A 26,973-nucleotide genomic window follows, 5' to 3' on the forward strand; every position below is an offset into this window, starting at 1 on the left:
ACCTACTAATGTATTACTTCTTTTTAAAAATAAAAATTGAAGAAGGGTTTCTTAAACATAGTAACACAAATTTTAATGATATGTTAGTCATTTCAATAGGAAACTAAATTTTTTTTATTTCTGCAACTTTCAAATTATATGGACTCAATATGCCAACAAGAAAATAGATTTACAAATTAAAGCAATTTCTTAAATTATCTTAAAATTCCATCAAATAAATCTGCTCGCGTTGTGGAAAATTTGAAAAAATGACTTATATTCTCTGTTCATTGTTTGAATTCTGTAATCTTTTCATCTCAAACTGCATAAGTTTTATCAGTATTCTTTTCTTCGCCTGTTCTTATCAATTTTCTCTGTAGTTTCAACACAATATTTGACTTTCGAATTCACTTCATTTCAACAAGAAACTTAAGGTAATTAAAGTAAATATCAAAATAGTAAATGATCCAGTTGCTGCCTTAGTGATTGCAAAATTCAGAAGACAACCTTCCGAGTATGAGTCATGGGTGCTGAATTCAATGTGTACAGCATCGCCGTAAATTTCCGAAACGAGATTTAGGGTTGGAAGGTTTGAGCTAGAGAATCTGAAATCCCATGAATTGTCGGGTGCAACCTAATCGCTACTCACATTAAACTGTAAATTGATTTCCCATCCTTCATTCCCCACATTTTCAAAGTCGAATTTTCAACCAAATCAGCTGAAACTACGGTGACTTTAAAATTGGCAGATTGCGTATTGTTTGGAGCATTTATATAAGTGTTGATAGATTGCTGCGTGGTGGAAACTCCATACGCATTTGCTGAAATAAAACCTCTTCTGCCAAGGAAGCTGGATGATTGGAACGTTGAGTTTTTCCGGGTAAAGCTGAACTGAGCGAATCCGGGAGTCGACATTACGAATGTGGTAAGCTCGCCGAAGAGTTGTTGTGGGAAGCTTGAAGCGCCGATTCCGGCTCTAGAAATTGAGTTTTAAAATTTTTTTAGCAGCCAACACTTTACGGAACGTCACTTACAAATAAGTTCCCAGAACATTAGCCTTATGCTTTGTGAATCCTCCATTGTAAATGTCAATTCTCCCGGAACTGTTGAGACCTGTCAAAATGTAGGGATTCTTTTGATATCCAGAAAAAATTTGTAGTGCTGAAACTTCATTGGTTCCATTCAATGAGATTTTATCACAATCTTCCATTATTTGGCAGCTGATGCTTTGAAAGCTTGCAATATTTTTAGTGTTTTCATAATCTTGAACCACAATCCGACCTCTCGGATAAAAAGTGGTATCTCCAAAACATAGAACTGTCAGATATTTGGTAGATGATACGAATTGAGTATTTAAGTCCAAAAGCTGTCGGCCAGTCCCCAAATATGTCAGGTTTCCATCAACACCATCAAAGACAAAAACTCCACGCAAATATTGCAATCCAGTTGTGTTGCTTGGTGGTGTAATTGTGACAGAAGCTCGGGTGTAAGCAGTGACAAGATACTTTACGTCTTTGTCATTTTTGAGAAGTTGCGGGTGAGCATCCGGCTGGCAAACTGTCACATTTTTTGTTGGCTCGAAATTGTCTAAAATTCAAGAGTAATATACGGATCATGAAAATTTTGCTTACATTGGTACCAATTGACAACAAATCCAAAATGAACTTTTGCAGTTTTAGTTGACAATGTTATGTGGCCCCCGTTGGAAATAAAATAGAAAAGTTCATTGTAGGAGGAGAAAACTCTAAAAGAAGGATTTTTCTATGTTTTTAATAGCGGAACCCGTAAAACGTCGGGTGATGTTTGGGCAAGCCACTCACTGTTCCCGTTTTTGCAATTGATCCCAAACCTCCACCGGAGCAATCTGTTCAGTGACTCCCGGTTTCACAAAAAGTTTTACCGATGCGTACCAGTTTTCAGGTACATTGACCTAAACATTTTCAAGATTAAAGTTTTAAATTCGAGAATGAAAACCTGATATTCACAAGCGCAATTATCCGGGAACAGTGGTGGATTGGAATCTGAGAAGTCTTCCGGATATATCGTGGCTCCGTTTTGAGGTTTGTCAAAAGTGAGCGTTCCGTTGCATTCTGAGCTATCAAAGTATTATAGTATTGCAATAATATGTTGCATTGCAAAATGAATTATTATATCATTAACAAGTATTATTATTACTATTTTAATTTAAAAATTTGTGATAAAAAGTTAAATAAACATACGCGGGCCTTCAGCTTGAACGGAAATAGTTACATGAAGGACAATGAAAAGGAAACGTGTTATCATTTTGAAATGAATTGATGTGATGATTAGCAAACGTTTAAATATGTAGATATGACCGTTTGAATGAAGAAATTGGCGTCATAATGATTTTGAAAAGAACCGAAAAGTAAAAACTGTTGTTGATATTGAGTCATTGAATGTTTATGTTTGAAACATCGTTGTGCAACAATAAGGTGTGTAACAAAATATAACAGAAATCAATATAAAGCTCAAGAAAATTATACGTAAAGTGTCGCAAAAAGGCAACAACTTGGCGCGGCTTACTCAGGAGCTGGAAAAAGAGTTGTTTAAAAATTCTTGTTTAATGATTTGTTTTTCTCATTATCTTACTGTTGTAACAGAGAAAAACATTACAAATAAATTGAAGTGATCAAAAATAAGATTTATCTTTAAGTTACGGAAACGAAACAATTCAAAAACCCATAAATGAATAAGTGAGAATATTTTTCCCCAGTTTTCTAAAATTGTCTTTATCGCGGCATTTTCTTTTTTTCATCAATTAAAATAAGTTTTCATACTACATAATCAGAGCCCTTATCAAATTTTTATCAATTTTCTTGTTCTGTGTACTCATTATTAAACATTTGATCTTGTCAAACTCGTACGGTTTACGCAATGAAATTTCAAAAACTAATTCAACTATGTTTCACATTTAGAATTGGAAAATGCTTTTTAGAAAATGAGACGAATGTCTGTAGAATTATAACGTAGTTATCTCAGATCTCAGTTTTTAAATATACAAGTTATTCTTTTTTTACTTTGACATAGTTTTCTGAAATCATATTTGCGTATTTGCTGAGATACTGAAACAGACTGACATAGATGATTAATGAAATTTTCACATATGTTATGTTACGTTAAAAACATTATTACGACAAAACAAAAATATTATTTACTATGGGCTGCAGCATGCTTTGATTTTTGAGTCACAACTCACCAGTCATTTTTCTTCGATAATGCATGACTTTGATGTTCCTAACGCTGAAGACTACGAATATGGCTATCAGTATGACAGCTATTACGAGCCATTTACTCTTCCCACCGATCTTTTCACCGACGATGAAGCTGTAAATTGGCTGATTTCGCTGAAGAAAATGGGAAATCGAGTGAAAAAAATGGAATACGCGACTTTGTATTGTGAGCTTGACTATTTTATTTTTTCATTTTCTTGTAATAAGTAGAAGGAGAATGTGGACGTCGGCGATTAATATTCTAATGATTGGAATCTCATTTTGTGATATTTTCATAATTGGGAAAACTCTTGGTGATCATATTTATGAAGACGTGTATTGGACGGATTGGTAAGTTTTCCAGACTCCAATGAGAAATTTGAAATTGGTATCCCGGATTTGGTATTTAAATTTTTCAAAACGTATTTCCCTATATATTTCCTTTTTTTGGTATTTCCCACGGATTTCCCTTTTACTTTTTGGTTCAAAATAAAAAAATCAATTGGTTCATGAATAATCTCACAGCAATTTTAAAATTTTAGCTGGCCTCGAGATACATATCTCTGTTCCGTTGTCATATTAGTTTCTGAGTTTTTCGTTACTATTGTGTTTCGCGTCTCACCATTTCTCGGTCTATCAATGGCTATTATCCGTGTCGCCGTCCTGTATTTTTCATTCAACGCAAGAATAGCGGGCCTGACCAATAGGAAAGTTGGTGCAAAGATATTCATAACCTTGATGATTATAAGTAGCATTATTAGTGGATGGTATTACTCCAGGTTCACATTAGTCAAAAATGGCGTCTGGCTTCCTGAAGAGAAGTAAGTTCGCCTGATATCTTTAAAAAAACACCATAATTTCCAGATGCGGGATTCCGCCCACTTATAAACCCATTCGGTATTTCCGAACTGTAGGTCGGAAAATACTCATTTCTCAAATGTTATCTAAAAAAATATATGCTCTGATCGATGGTGCTTCCAACATTATCCCCGCCATAATGTATCCAGTGGTCACTGTGATTTTAGTGATTCGGATATGCAAAATTCGAAAAAACAGGTCACACTTGAAGAGTCGACGGGATAATTCAGAAAGGTAGAACAGGGTAAAACTTGGTATCGATTTTTGAAACTTTCAGAGATCACACGTCAACCCTAGTCGTGCTAATGTCGATTTCATTCTCAATTTCTCAAATTCCATTTGGAATATCTGTATGGATAGACGCGATGTTTCAATTTAACGCCGTACTAGACAGTTTCATATACAATAGCAAATCGATCACATCAATCCTTTTTACTATAAATTCCACTTTGCACTGTATCATTTTTGCCGCTTTGAGCTCTCAATATCGAGAAGTGGCATGGGACATGACAGGTTGTATTGGGAGGCTGATAAAGGTTAGTGATGTGGATTTGTGAAAATTAAAAACCAATCTAACTGTCACTAATCTAACTTGTTCAGAAATCAAAAAATCAAACTTCAGTTGTGCATACCAACGGTACAATTGCATTCAGCTGATGTTCTTCTATGAATTGAATGACTTTACCTTATTTAATGAATTAATTTTTTTCCAATATTTGCCTGGAATTATGGAATACTTTTTTGTCAAATGAAATTATTTTAAAAGTAGAGCAAAGTTTATATTTAAAAAATATGAAAAAAGTTGTGTGAAAGATCAATAATTTAGGAAAAAATTCTGTAAAAATGGAAGTTCTAGAGGTTTCCAGATTGTTCTAGAACGTTCCCGCCGAAATTTTTACCCTGAAAACTTTAAATTCCTACCGAAATCTTTCTCACAATCAGAAAATTTGAAATTCCCTCCAAAATTTGTTTGGCTCCACCCATTGATGACGTAATATTTTATTAGCCGAAAGACATAAAACGTTGTTTTATTTATAAGTAATGATATTTGCCATTGAAAAAAACAAAAAAACATATTAACTTCCTTTTTTTGGTTATGCCTCTAAATGCTTTCCATCAGCTCTCCCAATGTGTTCTCCATCGTTTTATTTGTAATATCGGGATTTTCACTTCCAGTTCACATATTTGGAGGTTATTGTATATTATTTAAAACTCCATCGTATATGAAATCAGTTATATGGTCACTTTTCAATCTTCATTTTTGGGCAGGCGCTTTGGATTTATCTTTAAACTTATTTGTCCAGCCATTTCTGTGTTCTCTTGGCTATGCTGGTTACCTTTTAGGAATTTTAAACTTTACGCCAGTGCCTACGGATGCTCAAATTTTAGCAATAAGAGCTGTTTTTATGCGTTAGTTTTTTAATACTTATTTTAGTTGCGTACAATATTTCGAAAAGAATCATATTTCAGCAAAAAAAGCTTCAACAAGAAAGTACTCTCAGAAATAATTTTTTGAAATTTTGAATGTAAAACTTGAGACATTTTGCATTCAATAGTTTAGGAATCTATCGAATTGTTGTGTATTATTGATCCGAATTTTCTTTTTTTCAAATATGGACGATAAAAACATGTGTTTTCGTATTATGGGGCTCAAAATTAGGAAATTGTCACTTCTAATGAGAACTAATGAGAAAAAACAATAGTTTCAAAATTCGTTTCTATAATACAAACGTACCAAACTTTCATATAAAAAATGTCGAAATTTCAAAATTTTTGAATTCAACTAAATTTTAATAATTAAATTGTAAAAATTTGAAAGATAAATACATTTTTTTTAATTTTCATTTGAACATTTATTGAAACTTTGAATTTACAAATTCAAAATGTAAAAAAAAAACAAAAAATTCGATAAATAGAAACATTTCGAAAATTTCAACATTTAACATTTCAGAAACATAAATTTCAAATATTTAAAAATAATAAATATTATTCAAAAAACTGAAGTTTTAAAATCTCCTAACAGCTGGAAAGTTTAACAAAAATCAGAAAATTTAAATTAGAAATATTCGGAGTATAATAATTTAAAAATTCTTCTATCTTTGAATCTCAGTTTTAAATTTATTGCAAATTTGAATAGGAAAAATTCGGAAATTTCAAATAACGTTTAAAAAAATGTTGATATAACTCAAAAATTAAAAAATTTGATTTCAGTAGTCCCAGTGTCAATAATCTTTATGTTCGAAAACCGTTATTTTGTTCTGTTCGGCCAAAACAGCTTTTGGAAATATCTCCGTTACCCATTTTTAATACTCAACTTCTTTATTGGACTGATCACATTTGTTCCAACTTTTTTAACCGTTCCTCAAGACCATGAGAATGCAAGACGTCAACTATTCAATTTATACCCAAACGCCTGTGAATACGTCCCCGACAAATCGCTAATTTTCGTGATAAATTTTTATGAAAAAGGTTGGGTAAAACTTGCAGGAAACCTTACGACATACGTGCTATTTGTGGAGATTATAGTTTTCGTTGTGGCGCTCAAAGTGAAGTTGAACCGAATTTCAAAGGCTTCAATGTCGAGTGTCACTCTTCGAATGCAGAAGAAATTCATTAAAGCTTTGAATCTACAGGTATAATTTATTGATCAGCTTTATCTGATTATGCTCATGTCGGGTCATAGACACAGGCAGCGAAACGTATGTCTCACCTGCCTCACCTTCTATATGAGCGTCTTGATATGACGACCATTTGCAGAAAAAGCAAGAGGCTTCAGGCAAGCTTTAGGCCCTGAAACCGTAATACACGTGGTGTCAGAGTGCTAATTTTGGTTTGATCTTCGAAAAATGCGGGAGAAGAGACGCAGACTTTTCAACTGACTTTGCATGGTTAAGAGTGTGCTGACGTCACACATTCCTGGCGTAACAATTCCCGAATTTTTTGTAGATCAAACCACCCTGAAATCCCGTAGTACAAGCCTCCCATGGAAGCTCTATCTCATTACTTTTTCACAGTATAACAAACAATATTCAGATCAGTATTCCTGTTCTAATATTTTTCGCACCATCAATTGCTGGCCTTGTCCCAGGCGGTGAACAGAAAACGGAAAATCAAATGAAGAATAATTTACTGATCATCTTCACGTCATTTCACGGAGCAATATCTACAATTCTAATGATTTATCTGCAAGAACCCTATAGACAGTTTTTTCTAGCGCGCTTTGTGTGCCACAAAGACGTATCCATGAACAGTGTTACTATGTTTTAACAAATTTTTAAATGTATGTGACTTTGTTTAAATTAAAGTTTGAAAACTTGAAATTTGGCAGAATTCCTGTCAATGTTCTTGTAGCTGTAAAAATCAAAATATGAATTTACCGCCAAAAATGGCTCATTTCAGATACTGGCAACTGGTACAGCAACTAGTCTCACAGAGTTCAAAAACCCACTCAAGAACCACCTGTAAAAAAATCCCAAATAGAAATCCTTAAACTTCCGCGACATTCCAGAAAACCAAATGTAGTTTTTGTGCAGTTACACACGTTTATGATATTTTCACCTGTTATTTTTTTCTTTGAATTTTGATTTGTAACGTTGATATTGAAGTTTTTTGTTGGTAACACTGCTTCAATCTGCAATTCAAAATGGGCTATTGTGTGGATGGAATTTATGATGATAAAACTCGTAATTTAACTGAACCAGTGTTATGCGAAATAGCAAATTCACTGTCGTAAGTCTTTAAATTTTTTGGTAGATATCCGTAAGTTCCAGCCTTATATTCAAATATAATTTTAAAAAAACTGTGCCAACTTACCAATTACTATTTTTTTTAGAACTGTGACAAAAGCTCTGACATATATCACGCCTCACATATCATTCCTTTGTGTTCTCATAAACCTCTTCCACTTCACGATTCTGACAAGAAAGTCGATGAGAAACACCTCTATCAATATTATCATGGCGGCTGCAGCATTCTGTGATATTTTCTCATTCATTGAGATGCTTATGAGAATTTATGTTAACGTTCAAATGCTCATTTACGCGTGCTATGGAGAGGATTCATACTCTCGTTTGGCTGTTGATATTGCTTTCGAAATAGTTAAGAAAACGGCTCAGCGAGCATCAACGTGGCTGATTCTAATGATCGCTTTCATTCGAGCCCTGGTGATTCGTTACCCAATGAGCTCGAGAATTGAGAAGCTCACAACTCCCAAAGTTGCATTCATTATAATTTCCGCTGTGGTTATTATTAGCATTCCGTTCTCTCTTCTAAATTATAATGATATTCAATTCATGGAGTATATCGCCACGACAAAATGTTTTCCAAATGGCACTATGAAAATTCTAATGGTTTTTGGGAGAAAAGTCGCTACATACAATGCCATTACGGCGATCGTGACAAATGTGAGTAGCTACGAGTTAGCAGCTGACTTTAATGGGACCTCGCGAAAGCAGAAGACTGTTTTATGTGTTTTTATCAGTTTCATGATAAACAACTAAACAGTTTCTACAACTTTCGTCTTTTCCCACCTTTGAGAAAAAATTGAATTAAAATGAAGGCATCTGGCCCTATTTTTCATCTGGCTCTAGTCTTATTTGTATTCTTCCAAAAACTTTTTTAGGACATTCCTTGTGTTTTATTCCCTATCTTATCACTGCTTCTTGTAATAGAAATTCGAAAAGCTGACAAAAATCAAAAACGATTAACGGCTCCAACTAACGCTCAGGATTTTCAACGAATCACTAGATTGGTCCTCTATAACACCCTGATTTTCTTCGCCACCCTACTTCCTCTTGGTATTACACGTGGCTTACTATATTTCCCGCGTGGACTTGTGTGGAGCGTGTAAGTTTTTGCCGACATTTTACGGGTTCCGTGATGTAATGTGTCGGCGGATGTCCTTTTTTCAGAGCTCGAGAAATTGAAAGCATAGCTGCCACAATTCTAACTGTTAACACCACAACTCATTGCATTATATACCTTTTAATGTCTTCTCAATATCGAGGAACTGCAAAACAAACTTTTTTGTGTGGATTTGATATACAGGCAATCGAAAATACCTGATATCCATAAAATATATTTTTTGCAGAAATTGCTGAGAAGGGAGAGCAATGTTATCACGGTAGTTCCGGCACAATCTTCCAATCATTAGAATAATTAATTATTTCAATTTGTGCAACTCATGGAAGAAAATCGCCTCCGAAAAATTGAGAAATGAAAGTAAAAGGAGGAAAAGGTAGAAAAAACTGAATAAATAAATTTATTTATTAAAATTTAATACATGTTTGACGGCACGACAAGATTAAAAATTGCAATTAGACTATTCAGGCTCTGCCCAATATTCCTCTCGGTCTCATAGCTCCAGAAGTACTTTGTGATTTTGTTCTTCCATTTTAGAACGTGCTGAAATCATTTACCATATATAAAGCGCGTGTCCTTCTGTCCCTATGTAGTTTGATCTCTGATCAGAGCAACGAAATTTTGGGAAACCTTATGCTAAATGCGCAGCAGACATCGATCGAGGTCCGCGATAGACACCGTATATCTAATGTGTTTTCTCAAATGTCGGGGGCCGCGCCGTAGGTGCGGTCCACGGCTGGTTTAACAAATAGGATAAAATCAATAAGGAAGTTAGTTTACTTTGAAAAATGAGTTTTGAAGAATGTGATGATCAACTTCAGAGTGACAAGACGTGTGGATCTTGTTGACAAGAAGATGGCCCTGAGATGTCATAGGAGCGTAGATTCCAGTTTTCTTGACTCTTTTGATGTCAAGAATTTCGACCAATCGGTACTTTGTCAAGGCCTGAAAGCTTCTAGTTTTTGAGAATTGAAAGTTCTTGCTCACTTCTGACTGTGCCAGGTAGAAGCAATCCCCAGCGTTAACTTTCCCAGCAGAGATGGATTCCCAGCTGATTTTGAGTTCACTAGAATTTTGTCGGCACTCTGTGGTGTATACCAAATGTTTTTCGGTTAGGGTGAATGTTTCTCCATTGTCTAATGAGAATCTGAAATCGCACAGTTTCACACTGATATGTATTAGAACCCGCGGGGAAATCCATAAAACGTCGGACGCTGCGAATTAGTAATTTGAACAGCAAAACAAGAAAATTACTACTACCGTAGTTAGTCAAGATCGTAGAATTTTTCAGCAAAGTTTTTGCTTCACTTACTCCAAAAATTCAGCTTCTTGTTCGGGATCTCGATGAAGCCAATACTTCACAGGCAGAAACGTGATGTCCTCCCCATTTTCGTCCAGTGCCTCAACCCAGTCACCAATTTCCAGCTCATCCATTCTCTTTACAGCTTTCTCGTAGACATTAACAACTGCATCATTGGGGAAACAATAGTATTGCTCTGAAATTATTTTGAACGGCTTATTGGAGCAAAGTTTAACTCACGACACTGTGGAGCTGCTGGAAGATAAGAGTATGGCTGAAATACTCACGTTATAAAAGAAAGTAAAGTAGATTTTGGAAAAAAATACCGCTGGCTGTTGAGCAACCGCCGGATACACGTTGTACTGCGGCACGGCATTACCAACTGCTACGTTCGGAACTTGATGAGCCATAGCTTTTTTCCCGTTAACCTTGCGAATTGTATTTTCGGAATCCCAAATTTCGTCTGGAATTTTTTTTAAAGATTCATAAAGTCTCTCGCAACCGATTCCTACCAACTGATCTATCAGCATTATGTGGATCCAGACATGCAAGCCGTCGAACATTAACCTCATAAAATATTTTACCATACTCATCAATGTTCTTCGCAATGTTACTAATGTAATCAAACGCATATTGGCTACCATTCTTGAAAACTTCTCCGCCGATTACAATTTGTCCAGCCGCCACAAGAGTCATTCCCCGATCAGTGGATTCTCGAAGAGGAGGGTAAGTACAACATTGATAGGCAATGCTGAACAGTTTAGTTAAATTAAGTCAAAATTAAGTCAGTTTAGTTAATTTAAGTCAAGTCAAAAAATAAGAACTTACTCATGAGTAGAGTTGACATCTTGAACTGGCTCCACTCCACCGACCCATTGAATTTTAGAATCACACATCGCGGATTGAAAAGCTGGCTCACATGTCTGGAATATTCCTACATTTTGTCGGATGCTACTAATCAAACTTTCTGCAAGTTCTTATACAGTGTCGGAACAGGGATGTCGTCGAAAACTTTTCTATTTTTCTCGATATTTTTATATTGTCAGAATTAATTGGCAACTTAAAAATTTGAAAAATCGAAAAATTGACATCGAAAATAGTTTTTTTTAATTCTCCGGAAACCACAAATCAAACCATTTTTAAATAATTCGGACACTCCTACTTCAACCAAATTGAAAAGAAAAGAGCGGCCGACACCACGCGGGTTTCACCAATTTTAACATAGGCGGCACCCGCGCATTGTCGGCCGCAAGCTCTAGCTTTTTTTCACCGCAACACAAACTCACTGAGTTTTGTTGCAAGTACATTTTCGAGCCATCAGGAGTGAAAGGATATGTATATATTGGGTCGTCACGTAAAAATCCATCACGTTTTCTATCGATTCTAACAAATCTCGCATCTGTGGGTAGGTGGTAGCCTTTTGGATCCCATCCAAAACATGTTGGCCTAGCACATCCTAAAACTGGCTGGCCGGTTGGTAGAATCTATAAAACAAAATGAAAAAAATTGTCTGAAAGCCTCTCTGAAACTAACCTCGAAGCTGAACGGAATCGTAGTCTCTCCGCAAGATGACCCAAATGATAATTTACAGCAAAGTGATAAAAGTGCAACGACAAGCACACATTTTGAAATGTTCATTTTTGTTCTCTGAAACTTTCAAAACTTTTTATGAACACTTTGAAATCTCCAAATAAAATAGTTTGGCAATAACAAACAAATAAACCGAACGGCGTTTGTAGTTAGGAAAAAACTTGTTGCGATCCCTTTTTGTATCTTCCACAAGCCCATTAAGTTTGCCTTGTAATTCCAAGGAACATCCAACAGAAGGCGGAACCACATAATTGGCTGGAATTGTCTGAAACTGGACTGGCTACATCTTTTCTATTAGTGCACCTTCAAAGTATGCCCACCTGAATCCTGTTTGCCTACGTGCCTACCTATCTAATTGCTGCCTGCCTACTTCGTACCGGGCTCATGTCTACCTCCTGTAGGCTTACGTGCCTGTTAACCTTTGGTTTTTTTCCTTCGTTCAGTTTGTCCGTAAACTATGCTGCCTCATGCCTAACTATTTCACGCCTGCGTACATTGTGCCTTTCAGTCGATTAGCATGCCTCAAGTCTGGATCAGTACCTATACCGTTTTGTTTTACAGAAACTGCCGGAAACTAATTTTACTAATTCTTGACGTCACCCTAATCTAAAATTAAGGTCTCACAGTAGAATTTGCGGCAATATGCAAAGATCGAACGTTCCGATAAGTTTATAGTTTGATCATATCGGCCTAAGAAACATTAGTAACCATCTATAGTTTGGAATATTATTCGAATACACAAACAACATTTTTAGGAAACCCACAGTTACTTTTAATTGAAGGAAACTAGACACAACACGTTCAAATGCAAATTAGCTCCTCTGTATGTTAATTGAGAAGTCAACAAGAATAATTTGGTCTTTTGATTTTTGATTTTTTGTTATCAGTTTCATAGATACCGTGATTTTTTTCCATTGGGCATCGCACCAAAATTGTGGTTTCAAGTTTGAAGTTTGAAGTTTTATAGAAAATATAGAAAATATTCTACATTAAAAAAATCAACCAATGCAAACTTTTATCTATTTAAAAAGGTTTTCTCGTTTAAGTTTCCAAAATTTGATTCTGTAGATAAAGTTTTAAAGCATAATAGTTTGAATCCTTTTTTAAAAATATAATTAGATTTCTTTATAAAAGTCTGAATTAATCAAATGGAAAAATGTTTTGCGAAAAACTATAAAGTTTTGAAACGTTATTTTTTAGGTTTCTATGCAATCCTGGAACTAAAACACTTGTGGCAATCTTATTAAAATTGATTTTATCTAACTTGTGAGAACAGAAAAATAAATATAAATAATTTATTCAATTAACAAATTAGGCTGCATATTTTCCACAACTGTACGCCGTTGTCGCATCACATGTAATATCATTGTATCGTCCACCCATGTCTTTTTCCATTGATTGACAATCGCCGGTCCCATCGTAGAACGGCATAAAGTCACCGGCAAGAGCATTGTTCGTGGACACCCCATTTTGCCATTCATACTGCAAACTTTTTTTTTTAATTGAAATTTCAACGTTCAAATTCTTACCGGATCTGTCGTGGCACATGGCTCAACTGCACATACTCTCTTTGCACCAATGAGAACAAAATTATACGGGGCTATATCGACAGTATTCAGATCGCCTGGAAGTTAAGTAAAAATACAAATTGCTTCATCCACGTGCTCACTTATAAACTGAGTTCTTTCAGCAGCAGTCTCAAACCCATTCAAGAAGGATCCCTGTTGATTATCCTGGCAATATTGTTGAGCTCCCCCGGCTCCAAAGCCATCAGCCGGAGGTGTTGCGATTATATAGCACCACAAACCATTTGTACGTTGGAATGAGAACCAGCCATCAGGGCATACAGGCTGTAAACAAAGCTTAAGTAGCGCAGCCGACACTTCACAGGTTTCAGAGTGGCTAATTTTAAAGCGGGGTCCCGTGAAATGTCAACTGCAGGATAAGAAACTGATTATTGACAACCGACATCTCTGGAACTAATAGTAGCAGAATCTTTAACCAAAACCTACCGGTAATGTTGTAGTTGTAGTGGTTGTAGTAGTTGTAGTCGTCGTAGTTGTCTCCGGCGGGACCATTGGAATACAAGCGCTCACATGAGAAATTATCCAGAATAAACAATAAATCGAATTCGGATGAATCATCAGGCAAACTTGTAAAAACGCCAATCTACAGATAGTTGTAGATAGAACGGCAAGATTTTGGTAATCAAATGGAGAAGAACTGTGGGATGCAGTAACCAGATTACTTATATGGTCTCCAAGCCAAATTGCCGAATTAAGACTTTCAATTGTTTTTCTCTAAGTCTATCGTTTTGGTTTTTGGAACTTTATTATTTCATTTTACAAAATTAGCATTTTGGAGACTGGGGTCCGAAAATTATTATTATTATTATGGAATTATTGGTGATAATTTCAATATTAAAAAAATCATTTCGAATTTTCGTCAATATTTTTTCACCTGTCCGGTTTGGCCCGTGAGATGTCCGCCGCTGTTGCTTCATTACTAGTAGGTAGTACTGTAGATCACGGGTGGGCGGCCATTTGAAAATCTTTCAAATTTCAATTACCGAAATTTTCAGGCAAATGAACATTTATATAACTTGCCGTTCATCCCTCTATGAACGTGAATCTTCATATTGGGAAACTTGCTGGAACTACTTAAAAATCATTTTTTGATTTTTTGATTCCGACGGAAATCAACATTTCACTCCTCTTATACAACTTTCAAACAACATCAAACCTTGAATGGAAGCGCAGACTACATTCATTCAATTCGACAATGAATGCTAATGTATTATGGTCAAACCAAATGACGTAACACTACGTTCATTAGAACCAGTAACCAGATGTGTGTAGGTGAAAAAGGGAGACACGGAAAAGTTTAGAAGAAACTGATAAGTACAGTAAATACAATTGAAAAAGCTTGAAATTTATGAGAATCGTAAGAAATTTAGCACTAAAACTATATGAAGTTAAAATTCCGAACAATTAAAACATAACTTTTTAAATAATTTAAATTATGATGCATATTTCCCACAACTATAAGCCGTCAGCGCATCGCAGGTAATATCATTGTATCGTCCACCCTGAGGCAGTTCCATTGAAACGCAATCACCCGATCCATCGTATAACGGCATAAAATCATTGGCAAGAGCATTGTTAGTGGATACTCCATTTAGCCATTCGTACTGCAAAGAAGGTTCCGCATTTTTAAAGGTTTTTTTCATGATGTTTTGTTGTAAAAAACGTTTTTTAGTTTCAATTTCAGAAGTAGTCAAGTGAACTAGAAAAGTCTAGTCAAGTGCCTTACCGGATCTGTAACTGCACACGGTGGCGCTGCACATACTCTCATTGCACCGATATGAACAAAATTGTACGGAGCCAGATTGACAGTCATCACGTCATCTGAAAGCCCGCTGAAAATTACAAACACTCTTCCACGAGCTCACTCAAAAACTGAGTTCTTTCAGCGGCAGTCTCAAATCCATTCAAGAAGGATCCCATTTGATTATCCTGACAATATTGTTGAGGACTGGTCCAGCCAGCAGCTGGTGGTCTTGCAATAATGTAGCACCAGAGGCCATTTGCACGTTGAAATGAGAACCAGCCATCAGGGCACACAGGCTAAAAGTAACTGGATTACAGCGCAGCCGATAGTTTATAGGTTTCTCGGAGGAAATTTATGAGAGCAAAAAGCGAAGATCCCGTGAAACGTCGGCCGCGCGTCGAAATATGTTTTGATTACTTTTAATAGATTTGACGATGAAAGAAATGAAGTTGTCGTAATTTTTCGAATTTCGAAATTGTAAGATTGTAAAATAAATTTTTAGCAACGTTTCGGTCAGATTCAAAATGATATAAATCTAAACTACTTCGAAACAGATGAAAAATTTAAAAAAAAATCAAAAATACCGGCGGCGCAGTCGTTGTTGTAGTTGCTGTAGTGGTAGTAGTTGTCGGTTCTTCTGGGGGAACCATCGGAATACAGGCGTTCACATTTAAAAACACAAGGAATAAATAATAAATCCGTTGAATCATCGGACAAATTTGTAAACGTCAGCAGTACACACAGTTTTATATAGGACAGAATGAATTACGTAATCGAAAGGACAAAAAGTTGGAACCTGATTACTTATTTGGTCTACAAGCCAATCCAGGCTTTCACTAGGGTTTTTTTTATCGAATTTGTCGTTCTTCAGTAAAGCCTTCTGCGAAAAATCGAATTTCACACAAAACCTTACAGAAACGTGATTTTTTAGCATTTGACCGCCTCACTGCCAGCTAGCAGCTTTTCAACTTCCAAAATCAAAAGATCTTTTTTGTGACGGGTTTGTTTCGAAAGATTTTGATTTTTTGATCCGAAAAGAAGCAGAATTAACACTCCAAGTGTTTCAACAGTGCAACAGGTTTTTTGAAATACGCGAAAATTTAAAACACTTTTTCTTAGCAAACTTAACGATGAAAAATGGTTAAATGTACCTTAATAGTGAAGTTAGACAACTAATCAAGTTTAAGAATAGTCAAAAAGTGCCAAAAAACATTTTCTACAAGTTTTGTGTTTGATTTGCGCTAGTAATCATGGCACTTGAATATTTTAGGGATGAGATTCTGCCCCTTTAATCCTTAATCCAATGCTCCATGTTTGGCAAAGCTGTATTGTTGCAGATGAAAAACTGAAGAGTCATGGGCGTTTCGTAACAATCTAACAAATAAACTACATATTTCAAATTTCATCCACTTTCAGGAAGTTTTATATTTGCTGTTAGAGATACTGTTTTAGTTTTGTGGTCACTGTCCAAATTCTGAATCCTTAATTGTACATTTAATTTTAATTCATAAATAATAAGCTCGTTGAAAAATAAATAAATTAGATATTGTTTTCCGCTTCCTCAGTAGGAAATCATTTTCGATGGCACAATCAGCTCGAAAATCTCGATTAGAAAGTTCAAACTCGTCCCGATGTTGCCTTCAGTGTTGCTCTCTTCATTCCAGAAGTACTTTGAAATTCTGTTTTTCAGTTTGAGCACATGCTGGAATTATAATTTTTAACATCAAAAATAAAAAATTGAAAAAATGCCTAACCTTGAAAAATGAATTCTGTAGAAGATGGTGATCAATTTCCGAGTGGCAAGACGTGTGAATTTGGTTGACAAGAAGATGCCCGAGAGAAGTCATTGGGGCATAAATTCCAGTTTTCCGCACACGTTGGATGTCAAGAATTTGAACTTTTTGGAATTTCGAAGCGTTCTGTGAAGTAACTAAAAGTGATCATACGCAATATAAACTTGACCGTACCTCTGGTTGAGCCATAAAGAAACATTCTCCAATGTTTATTTTTCCCGTAGAAGTTGGGTTCAGGTCATCGAGATTTTTGACATTTTGCTGGCAATCTGTGGCGAAAACCAGATGCTTCTCGGTGAGAGTGAAAGATTCTCCATTTTCGAGTAGGAATCTGAAATTGAAAGTTTTGTAGTATCGTATCAGACAGATTCTTAACACCCATTATGTCCTGACTAGATATAAAAACTCACTCAACAAATTCAGCTTCTTGCTCCGGATCTCTATGAAGCCAATATTTAACTGGCGAATATGTAGTTTCCTTCCCGTGTAATGCCTGAACCCAATCTCCAACTTCTAGCTCATCCATCCGCTTCACTCCTTTTTCGTAGACGTTCACCTCCGCATCGGCAGGGAAGCAGTAATGAAGCTCTTAAAATTATAAATTTCTTGGTAAGCATTTGGTAAGCTGAAACTCACGCCATCCGGCAGGTGCATAAGGAGCGTATCCGACTGGCTGAGCTGGGAATTGCTGATAAAGTAAATTTAGGAATGCTAAGATGTTAGCAAAGTTACCACAGGTTGTTGAACAACTGGTTGGAAATTTTGTGGGAAGAATTGCTGGGGAGGCTGAAATAGGAATTTCTAAACTCAAATTTTGATTCCAAAGACACTTACTGGTTGTTGAAAAGCTGGCTGGAAACCTTGCGGAGCACCAAATCGAGGTTGAAAGCCCTGCGCTTGGAATGGTCCTGCAAACGGTGCGACTGTAGTTTCATTTTCTACGATGAATCCTTGTTGGGCAATAATTTCCTCAATCACTACAGTTTGTCCATCCACAACTTCTCCGTCAAAAGTTCCAGCTTCAATTGGAGCATTCACGGCAACATTTGGAGCTTGTTGAGCAATCGGCTTTTGTCCATTTACTTTTCGAATAGTGTTTTCCGAGCTCCAAACCTCATCTGGAAAATCTCAAATGGATATCACTACTTAGAACATTGAGATTTACCTATTCTCCTGTCAGCATTATGGGGATCCAAGCATGCAAATCTTCGAATATTGACTTCATAATAGACCTCTCCGTTCTCATCCATACTCTTCTCAATATTACTGATATAGTCAAATGCATATTGGCTCTCATTCTGATAGACCTCTCCTCCGATCACTATTTCTCCAGCAGAAACTGTTGCAATATTACGATCGGTTGATTCACGAAGTGGTGCGTATGTACAGCATTGGTAGGCAACACTAAAACAATTATAGTTAAACAGAAACTACGTTAGGCTCACTCTTGGAATGCATCGGTTTCTGGCTCTATTCCACCAACCCATTGATCTTTGGAATCACATTTTGAAGATTGGAATCCAGGCTCGCATGTCTGAAATGTTAGAACAAATTACTTAGCTTAATCTTCTGTAACTCACCGAGTTCTGAACTTTATAAATTTTTGAACTGTCGGTTTCAAATGGGTATGTGAACAAAGAATCGTCGCGAAGGAATCCATCGAGTTTCCGATTCAGGCGAGAAAACTTCGCCGTGGTTGGAAGTTGATATCCCTTTGGGTGCCACCCGAAACATGTTGGTCTTGCACATCCTAGAACCGGGTGACCTGATGGAAGGATCTGCAGATGTTTAATTTGATTAGTGTATTGATAAGTTACGTAAAGGCGATAAGATTAAGATTCGAAGATTGAGTCTGAACCTAGTTCTACGGCTACGTCTGAAGCTTACCGTAAGACCAAGTTTAAGCCTAAGCTAACGCCTTAACATAAACCGAAACTTAAACCTCAGACTAAGTCTAAGCCTAATCATAAGCCTAAGCCTAAGTCTAAACCTAAACCTAAGCCTATGCAAAACTATTAGACTCACCTCCAAACTAAACGGAATCGTAGATTCTCCACATCTGGATCCAAAAACTGGCTGCCAAACTGACAATAAACCAGATACCAGTAATAAATAATTCATTGAACCAGTCAAAAGTTGAATTGTAGGGAAAAGTCGATTTGCAATTCTTCCACAAGTCCACCTTTCCACCCTGTGGCAATGCCGTCGGAAGCTGAGAATTTTTTTATCCCGTGGGCGGGCCAGCCCTACCTGTAGATTGGATGTCTCCCACCACCGGCGGCGGCGGCTATCTGGATGTGTTTATTTTGCTTCTTTGGCTTAATTGGGCCAAACTAAATGTGACATGATTGAACTATTCACGTTTACAGCTTGTTTTTCTAAAATATAAATAGGCTGGTATTTTGCGCGCTATTTGCTCTGATTTTAGGGAACTGGGAACTTTCCCAGCAAAATTTTTAAAAAATGTTTAACATTTTCAGCTCGACATATTGGGTGCCAATACTTTCAGCTATTGATATTCCAGTAAAAATTATGATACAAGTCTTGCGGGCGGGCGAGTGGAGCGGCGCCTCAATGACGCCTTCACAACGCCTTAACCATATAAAATGCCTACAAGCTTTACAGGTTCGCAAAGCAAGTTTTTTTGAATTTCCACGTTCCATCTCCCATAAAGGCAAAACTGGATTATTTTAATGTTGTTGCAAACTACGTTCTCCTGGGACAAATGTTTCCGCTGCGAGGGCATTTGAGACGTAAAAATTGTCCGCTGGCGTCATCTATGATCGGGCGGTGACCAAACAAGATTTGCCGTTGATTTTTCGATTCCTTTTCTTCTTCATTAAAAACAAAAAGAGGCAAGTGTGTTTTATCTCCGGAATTAGTTGGGCACGGCGATCACCTAAATCTTGTTTGAAATTTGAGGGAATTCGTGGAATCAGGAGGTATCTGTGTTCTGATCAGTTAAAACGGAGATTCGACAGATGTCATATTTTTCAGGAGGACTGCCTTCTCTTAATTACATAGTCTAAATGTTTTCATCTATAAAAAAACGTAGTATCGATTTTTTTAATTTAAAAAGTAAGAAATAGTTCAAAATATTTAATGGGATTTTTCAAGATTTTTCAAAATAATTCAAAGGCACTAAAAAATGCAAGTTTGCTCACATCTCCCGTGTCAGAATGTTTTTGAAATTTTTTAAAGAAAAAAATCATCATAATTTACTGAAAAAAAACTTTCAGATTTCCTATTTTTACCAAAAAGTATTCATAATTGTAAACTAGCCCACAATCTTAAAATTTATGTGTTTTCAAGTTATCAGCAAGAAGTATGTTTTTTTCAACATAAGATTGAGACTAGATATATGTTTACATTGATTTGTGTGTCCTGTAAATTTCCAGTAAAATTCCTGCACCTATTGTTGAAAACTACATTTGATCTTATGATTTTATTTCTATTGTCAAAAATTTTGATATTAGCCTCATCTCCGAGGCTTGCAAAATCTTGTTACATGATAGTGTATTGTGTGATCATTCTGATCGTTTTTCATAATTATGATATCACTTGTGATATCAGTGTGTTTTGATTTCGAGACATAGACTTTTTTTTTGAATAAATTTTGAAAAATATGGACTTTAGATATAGTTTCTGAAAACTCTATATGGCAATATAAATTGTATATATAATTTCACAAAGAACATTCGAGATTTCAAAAAAGTAATATTTTACTACACGGGTCTCAAAAAAAACGTATTTTTCAGAACTAAAGTGTGAAATATTGGAAATACATCAAGTTTCTCAAAGTTGAAATTATAACTAGTAAGTTAGTAAAGATTTGGCGAAAAAATTGTCTTTGGCATGCTTCGACAATTTTTCAAATTAAAATAAAAAAGTAGTCATCTTGGGCACACCAAAAAATTTATGGCTGGGTCCCAGTACTACCGCACTCCTACAGTAACTGTACTGTACGGGGATCACATGCTGGAAATATATTTCAGATGCTGCGATAACGATCTTACAGTGAATCGGCGCTTAATTAACGAAATGTACTTTTTAATTTTTAAATAATTTACACGTTTGCCAAAGTTTTGATCTAGATTAAATTTCAACTAATTGGCGTTATCACTCATCGCACCGGCCAGGCGTAAAGTGAAGAAACAAGAAAATCTCCGAAATTTCTGTAAATATCTGTTTGCATAGAGTGTATTGCTTGATCATTCTGATCCAGTTTGATAAATTGTGATGTCAGAAACACTGTGTTTTCTGATTAAAAGGGCGGGTGGGTATGAGTTGGATGGCAGGTTTTTGAACATTTTTATTATTACATATTTACAAATGTGAATTAATCAATGAAATGCTCGAGGAGCTTGCAAGAACGCTCCACTGATAACTGGACGCTTGCTTAAAGTCCATGAATCTAGTTCCACGGCGTCGTTGGTTCCTCTCCATTGATCTGTCACGACGCTTTTCCCAATGAATGAGATCTTGGCAGGTCGGAGTACTCGGCGGTATATGGCGACGGGAGTTTCTTGGCCAGTGAGGTAATGAGAATTAGCATCAAGTATTTTTACACGATTGTGTATATGATTTTGATCGTCGAGTTGAACTAGTTGTTGGGCTTTGTTCTGGAATTTGAAATGAAAATGTTTCACTCTATAATTTATTTTGGATGTTTGACAATTTTTTGTTGATCAAACAACACAAGGGACTAGGAAGTAAGGAGTAAATGCGCAGCCTACATCGTTCGGGGAGTATCAGGGAATTATGGCTGGACAGAACCAAAGAAAAAGAAGCAAAACATGGCAAATTAATAATTCTGATAATAGCTAAATAAATTCAAAAACTAGTTCTTAAAGCTAAAATATTGAGAAAAAAGCGTTCAACTCACCAGATCCACATTGAGCATCCTCCTGGCGACCAACCTTGGCTGCCCAGTCAAAATCACATTCGGAATTAACTGGCTACTTGTACATGAAAAAAATACAAAAAAAGTTAAAATCAAGAATAGCATCGTTTCAAAAATCTAAAGGAAACAAAAACTTGTAACCCTTTATAGTTTTGTACTAGTTTACTCCGCCTTTAGTGAACAAAAACCGTCCTTGAAAATAGCCAATTGATGTGAGCGCGTCATCAAATTCTCAAGTTTTTTTTTGTCAGAAATTTGGTACTGTAGTTTTTCCCGTTACTCGAAATGTCTTGACGTAACCAGTAAAAGTTTTAAGGTGACTGAGCTTTTAGTTGTCCGATTTAGGAGTAGTCAGCGGCCTTTAAGATTTCTAGCATTTGCGTGATGGACTTGAAAGAAGCGGACGATAAAAAGATATAAGTTGTCATCGCGAACCTCGATTGATGTCAGATGCGCAAAGGTTATTGATTTTCCCTATATTAAAGCGTAAACTTCAAAAGACTATAATGAACAGATGTCTTACAATAAGCTATTTTTTTGTAGTTGCTGAAATTATTTCTACAGTTCCATAAAAAATGTTATTGAATAAATAAATACAAATATATAAATTAAGCAGCATATTTCCCGCAACTGTAAGCCGTCAGAGCATCACAGGTAATATCATTGTACTCTCCATTCTTTGCAAGATCCATAGACAAGCACTGACCAGACCCATCATACAATTGTATATAGTCATTGGCAAAATTGTTGTCATTGGAGACACCGTTTTGCCAGACGTACTGAAAGTTATGTGTTCAGAATTGTGAAATTTGGCAAGAAAGATTACAGGATCAGTTGTGGCACAGGGAGGAGCAGCACACGATCGGATGGCTCCGATGTGAAGGAACTGGGATGGAGCCAAATTAGCGGCAAGTGCGTCTTCTGGAATTTCCAAGTCAATGGTTTTTTTATTGAAAAACTTTTAAAAAACTAACGAAGGAATTGAGTTCTTTCCGCGGCACTTTCAAATCCATTGACAAAAGAGCCCATTTGATTATCCTGACAATACTGTTGGGGACTAGTCCACCCAGCAGCTGGAGGTTTTGCGATTATGTAGCACCATAATCCGGTGGCTCGTTGGAATGAAAACCATCCAGCAGGGCAAACAGGCTGAAAATAAATAATTGGATAACGTAACTAACAACGCCAGAATTTTGAGGAGCAAGTGCTAAATTGTCTAAAACCTATAATGTTCATTTCACCTGAAATTTGGTGGTTTTTTTTTCGGATTTATTCTTATAGTTAGTCTGTTTAACTTTAAAAAATTGGTCCATCACTCCTATTTTAAAATTCTCTATTTTGTTAGATTAAAACTTTTTCTCATTGTCAGGAAATTTGAATTTCAGCCAAAATATTCTCTGAAAATTAGACTTGGCGCGAAAAAAGGGTGCGGCTTACTATGTCCCGCCTACAAAGTACCATGCGTCAAAAATTCAACAGATTGGTTATCTTCCAAAAAAATATCACTTTACAGTGAAAAATAAATTCGACAATTGGACAGAGCTTACTTTGCGGACGGAATTTTCGTGTCGATTTTATTACGCTAGATAAAAATAACGCTTGAACAAAAAAAAAATTGAGAGTAAAGAATTGTGAGGAAAATCCAAAAAAAAATATAGTTCGTATTAAAATGTTATTCAAAACTTCTATTATAGAAAGTTACCAAGTTGTTTTACAAAAAAAACTTACAACTGGAACTACAACAGGTTCTTCAGGTGGAGTCATTGGAATGCATCCTTCAACAGAAAACATACAAAAAAACGCGAAAATAATAATAATCGTATACATTTTGATCAGGTCTATGCGCGGATGAAATCTGATCAAATGAAACACGGAAACTTGATTATTTATATAGTCTGCCCAAATCACAAAATTGAGACACAGTCTCCAGCAGGATTCGCTTTCTAGTTTTTTTTCTGATTTTTTGATTTTATACAATCGCGGTAAAATTAAAAATATTGTGGGTTATGAATCAAGGGATCCTGAATTCATTGAGCGTAAGATACATACCACAACATTTTCTGCTCACTTTCATATTAGTAAAATGAGCAAAGAAGTGTTGTCAATTTAGATTGTATTATTATAGAAAATAAATAAGATTTATACAAAAAACGAAAAAGTTTAAATTATGCCGCAGGTTTTCCACAACTATAAGCTGTCTCGGCATCACAGGTGATGTCATTGTACTGTCCATTATTGCCAAGATCCATGGATAAACAGTCTCCGGTTAAATCGTACAGACTGTCGTAGTCATTTGCAAATGTATTGTCGTTGGATACTCCATTTAGCCAGACGAACTGCAAATTTTTATTTCAGTAAGTTCAAATTCTTCAGCTATTTTCTTACAGGGTCATTTACAGTGCATGGTGCACACTGTCTCATTGCTCCAATGTGAACAAAGGTGTATGGTGCCAGGTTGCTTGCCAACATGTCTTCTGGAAATTTTGAATAATTAGAGCAGAACTCTTTCAACTTCTTACGAATAAATTGAGTCCGTTCTGCTGCACTTTCAAATCCGTTTAGATTAGCACCGTAGTTGGCCTGACAAGCCGCTTGAGGAGTAGTCCATCCAGCGCCGGGAGTAGCAAATATGTAGCACCATAATCCAGTGGCACGTTGAAATTGGAACCATCCAGCTGGGCACACGGGCTGAAAAAAAATAGTTGGAGACGGAGAAAAGGGAGTAGCCGACAATTTACGTGTGTGTACCCCGATATTTTTCTCGGAGAGTTTATAGAATAAAATTGGCAACTTCACCAAATTTTACTAATCTACGGTTAAAATTTTAAAGTTTCGTAATTAAAAAAAACGTTAGGAATCACCGAAAAAGTTTCAGCGATTTTGGAAATTGCCGATTACCAAAATATTCATATAAGGTATGATGGTTTCAAGTACATTTTTTGATGTGTATTAATTTCCCAAATCTTATGTCATCCTTATTTATGGACCTCTTGTTTTTGAAAATAATCGAGAAAAAATAGAAGAATAAATTTTGCGTAGGTAGGTGAAAAATAAGATTTTCAGCAAATGCTATTCTAAAATTTCAGGCAAAGATGTTCAGTCTTATGTTCAGCCCTAACTGTAGCAAATTGCCAAATTTTAAGTTTTAAGGTAATTTGTTTTTGAAGTGAGAAATATAAAATTTGAAAAAAAATAGTATGGTTGCTTCCATTACAATAAAAATTGTTTTAATAATGTAAAATATATCAGATGTCTGAAAACTAATCTTGCAAACTATACTCACGACTGGTGTAACCGGCTCTTCAGGTGGTACCATGGGAAGACATCCTTCTGACAATTGGGCACTCGCAAAAAATAAAACAGTTAGACGCCAGTGCATGTTGGGTTCAGAATAAAGCTTCTGCCAAAGTTTGCCGATTATTTTTATGATTTCCGATCGGCACTATGTAAAATTAACACCGTTTATTTTCTCATCTTCTCACCGGTTTCGGAATAGTCCATGCTTATTTTTCTTGTTCGAAAATGTTGTAGATCTTTGGGATGATCTACTAGAAGTGATCTACAGTAGCACAGCCAGGCCTATTTGCGTGATTGTTGCAAGACTTACCTTTCTAATGAAACGAATAACACTCTAGTTTTAGAGGCGAATTATTGTAAGTGGGAAAAATGTATGAAATCAATTTCGATTTTTTTTATAATCAATAAACCATTCAATTCTATCTTAACAATGAAAATTAAACAGAAAAAATTTCCACGGCTTAAAAAAAGTGTATTAATTTTTGATTATTTATTCGTTGCAGGGTTTCAAACCTGTTACAATGCAGTAAACTTGATTTTTTAATACCAACAATTTTTCAATTTTGGTATTTTATCAAAAATTTGATTGCAAATTGTGAAAGATCTAAGAATTTTCGAAAGTCTTGTTTTTTCAAAGTGTTCTTATTTTTGAATTTTCCTAATTCAAAATATTTTGCCTATTTTTCCTTTTTCTCATTTTTAAAATAAAACCAAAAAAACCAAGATGTGTATGTAGAAGAAAATTAGGTAGTCCAAATTTTTAAAATTTTTGTTCATCCCGAAATTTGTCGGCCACCCCAATCAAACATTTTGATCGAGAGAAAAAAGGACCTGCTAACATGCCAAATAGCTACCGTAGCTAACGATTTTGATCTTATCCGATGTGTGGACTTTGGTTAATTGTATCCTGTTCCTGGCAAAAGAAGATACACCATGAACACGCACACCTGTTCAACAAAAAGTCACCACATAGGTTTGTGATTCATATCGGGGGGAAACTGGATATAATCTGAAAGAATTTTTAAATGTGTTTTTTGTTATGAGGGAACCTACTAGTCTTTCAGAAAAAAACTGCAAAAAAGAAATTGATTTATCCGAGAGAAGCACACCAAATTTTATGAATTTACGATAAAAATTTTCTATTCTTTTTAAAAATTTAATTTCCAGATTTTCCATTAACTCGATTTTCCGAAAGCTGTCATACCTTGTATTTGGTTTCTTTTTCCGGATTAAAAAAAAATTTCGAGTCGTCTAATCAATACAACGTGACAAGTTTTATTTTTAATGTTCTAATTTTTTCTAATTTCTCGGAAAATCGCATTTAGTTGCGTAATCAGTCCAAGCTGTGTTTGATAATCCACTTTCTCTTGATTGGATGATTCCTGTTTCTTCCACACCTCATCACTGATTAGGTCCATCCAACCGCGAAACTATACTATTATGAAACAAATTTGCGGAGAAGCATTTATTTTTTAATCGAATCTTATTTGATCACTTATGTTCAGACAACATTCGTTTTGCCAGTTTGATTGTATGTACTTTGCATTTTTACGTTTAAAATTTTTAGGTGAGCTTTAAGTGGGAAAGTGCAAAATAGAGGAACATGCTTGTGCAAAAATTATATCAATTTTCAAAAAAGTACTAAATTACCGAATTATACAAAAGTTATTATCATTTCAAGCAAATTTGAGAAAGTCTCAATCTGAAAATCCAGGGCATTTGTAGTCAATTTTGGTAAAAACGACAAAAACACGTGTAGATCACAAGTACAAACTGGAGGATTTGCTTAAATATATTATTTGCAAATGAAAAGTTTTTATTTTTATTTCACAT

At 35.6% G+C, this 26,973-nt stretch overlaps 10 protein-coding genes and 1 pseudogene across 11 annotated transcripts; 3 read left to right on the forward strand and 8 right to left on the reverse strand.

Moving 5' to 3' along the window:
* Positions 1-371: 371 nt before the first annotated feature.
* ZK1037.6 (CUB-like domain-containing protein) lies at positions 372-2,355 on the reverse strand. Its single transcript, NM_074398.4, has 7 exons — positions 2,199-2,355; positions 1,954-2,069; positions 1,800-1,909; positions 1,611-1,723; positions 1,014-1,566; positions 629-955; positions 372-584 (listed from the first exon to the last, which is right to left on the reverse strand). The coding sequence occupies exons 1-7, from the start codon at positions 2,260-2,262 to the stop codon at positions 392-394; spliced, it is 1,476 nt and encodes a 491-aa protein (NP_506799.1). The 5' UTR covers positions 2,263-2,355; the 3' UTR covers positions 372-391.
* Positions 2,356-3,215: 860 nt separating this feature from the next.
* On the forward strand, positions 3,216-4,624 carry srw-70 (annotated as a pseudogene). The gene is made up of 4 exons: positions 3,216-3,631; positions 3,752-4,030; positions 4,074-4,301; positions 4,345-4,624. Coding segments are annotated over exons 1-4 (1,203 nt in total).
* Positions 4,625-5,173: 549 nt separating this feature from the next.
* Positions 5,174-7,334, forward strand: srh-295 (Serpentine Receptor, class H; the record flags this gene model as incomplete). The annotated part of the gene is made up of 3 exons (NM_074400.1): positions 5,174-5,477; positions 6,279-6,700; positions 7,101-7,334. The coding sequence occupies 3 exons, from the start codon at positions 5,174-5,176 to the stop codon at positions 7,332-7,334; spliced, it is 960 nt and encodes a 319-aa protein (NP_506801.1).
* Positions 7,335-7,710: 376 nt separating this feature from the next.
* On the forward strand, positions 7,711-9,131 carry srw-113 (G-protein coupled receptors family 1 profile domain-containing protein; the record flags this gene model as incomplete). The annotated part of the gene is made up of 4 exons (NM_074401.1): positions 7,711-7,796; positions 7,900-8,470; positions 8,689-8,912; positions 8,978-9,131. 4 exons carry the CDS (start codon positions 7,711-7,713, stop codon positions 9,129-9,131), a joined length of 1,035 nt encoding a protein of 344 aa, NP_506802.1.
* Positions 9,132-9,313: 182 nt separating this feature from the next.
* Positions 9,314-12,065, reverse strand: wrt-7 (Warthog protein 1). The gene is made up of 10 exons (NM_074402.4): positions 11,761-12,065; positions 11,514-11,711; positions 11,056-11,150; positions 10,740-10,978; positions 10,554-10,690; positions 10,468-10,501; positions 10,240-10,423; positions 9,915-10,074; positions 9,708-9,872; positions 9,314-9,470 (listed from the first exon to the last, which is right to left on the reverse strand). The coding sequence occupies exons 1-10, from the start codon at positions 11,863-11,865 to the stop codon at positions 9,342-9,344; spliced, it is 1,446 nt and encodes a 481-aa protein (NP_506803.2). The 5' UTR covers positions 11,866-12,065; the 3' UTR covers positions 9,314-9,341.
* Positions 12,066-13,057: 992 nt separating this feature from the next.
* clec-228 (C-type lectin domain-containing protein) lies at positions 13,058-14,023 on the reverse strand. Its single transcript, NM_001028834.3, has 4 exons — positions 13,830-14,023; positions 13,487-13,667; positions 13,347-13,441; positions 13,058-13,299 (listed from the first exon to the last, which is right to left on the reverse strand). The coding sequence occupies exons 1-4, from the start codon at positions 13,959-13,961 to the stop codon at positions 13,129-13,131; spliced, it is 579 nt and encodes a 192-aa protein (NP_001024005.1). The 5' UTR covers positions 13,962-14,023; the 3' UTR covers positions 13,058-13,128.
* Positions 14,024-14,565: 542 nt separating this feature from the next.
* Positions 14,566-16,064, reverse strand: clec-229 (C-type lectin domain-containing protein). Its single transcript, NM_074403.4, has 4 exons — positions 15,732-16,064; positions 15,269-15,443; positions 15,130-15,224; positions 14,566-15,007 (listed from the first exon to the last, which is right to left on the reverse strand). The coding sequence occupies exons 1-4, from the start codon at positions 15,855-15,857 to the stop codon at positions 14,837-14,839; spliced, it is 567 nt and encodes a 188-aa protein (NP_506804.2). The 5' UTR covers positions 15,858-16,064; the 3' UTR covers positions 14,566-14,836.
* A 549-nt stretch (positions 16,065-16,613) lies between these two features.
* On the reverse strand, positions 16,614-19,141 carry wrt-8 (Warthog protein 8 N-product). Its single transcript, NM_074404.6, has 11 exons — positions 18,966-19,141; positions 18,521-18,718; positions 18,386-18,474; positions 18,106-18,344; positions 17,775-18,058; positions 17,673-17,726; positions 17,577-17,628; positions 17,351-17,528; positions 17,115-17,271; positions 16,902-17,066; positions 16,614-16,849 (listed from the first exon to the last, which is right to left on the reverse strand). The coding sequence occupies exons 1-11, from the start codon at positions 19,059-19,061 to the stop codon at positions 16,709-16,711; spliced, it is 1,653 nt and encodes a 550-aa protein (NP_506805.1). The 5' UTR covers positions 19,062-19,141; the 3' UTR covers positions 16,614-16,708.
* A 2,092-nt stretch (positions 19,142-21,233) lies between these two features.
* Positions 21,234-21,952, reverse strand: C29F3.3 (DUF2807 domain-containing protein). The gene is made up of 2 exons (NM_074405.4): positions 21,826-21,952; positions 21,234-21,562 (listed from the first exon to the last, which is right to left on the reverse strand). The coding sequence occupies exons 1-2, from the start codon at positions 21,946-21,948 to the stop codon at positions 21,284-21,286; spliced, it is 402 nt and encodes a 133-aa protein (NP_506806.2). The 5' UTR covers positions 21,949-21,952; the 3' UTR covers positions 21,234-21,283.
* Positions 21,953-22,406: 454 nt separating this feature from the next.
* clec-230 (C-type lectin domain-containing protein) lies at positions 22,407-23,704 on the reverse strand. The gene is made up of 4 exons (NM_074406.7): positions 23,572-23,704; positions 22,818-22,992; positions 22,670-22,764; positions 22,407-22,622 (listed from the first exon to the last, which is right to left on the reverse strand). Exons 1-4 carry the CDS (start codon positions 23,668-23,670, stop codon positions 22,452-22,454), a joined length of 540 nt encoding a protein of 179 aa, NP_506807.1. The 5' UTR covers positions 23,671-23,704; the 3' UTR covers positions 22,407-22,451.
* A 158-nt stretch (positions 23,705-23,862) lies between these two features.
* On the reverse strand, positions 23,863-25,275 carry clec-231 (C-type lectin domain-containing protein). The gene is made up of 4 exons (NM_074407.3): positions 25,127-25,275; positions 24,363-24,531; positions 24,229-24,317; positions 23,863-24,179 (listed from the first exon to the last, which is right to left on the reverse strand). The coding sequence occupies exons 1-4, from the start codon at positions 25,220-25,222 to the stop codon at positions 24,009-24,011; spliced, it is 525 nt and encodes a 174-aa protein (NP_506808.2). The 5' UTR covers positions 25,223-25,275; the 3' UTR covers positions 23,863-24,008.
* Positions 25,276-26,973: the final 1,698 nt, after the last annotated feature.

Source organism: Caenorhabditis elegans, chromosome V (assembly GCF_000002985.6).
Source record: "Caenorhabditis elegans chromosome V".
NCBI classification, from domain to species: domain Eukaryota; kingdom Metazoa; phylum Nematoda; class Chromadorea; order Rhabditida; family Rhabditidae; genus Caenorhabditis; species Caenorhabditis elegans.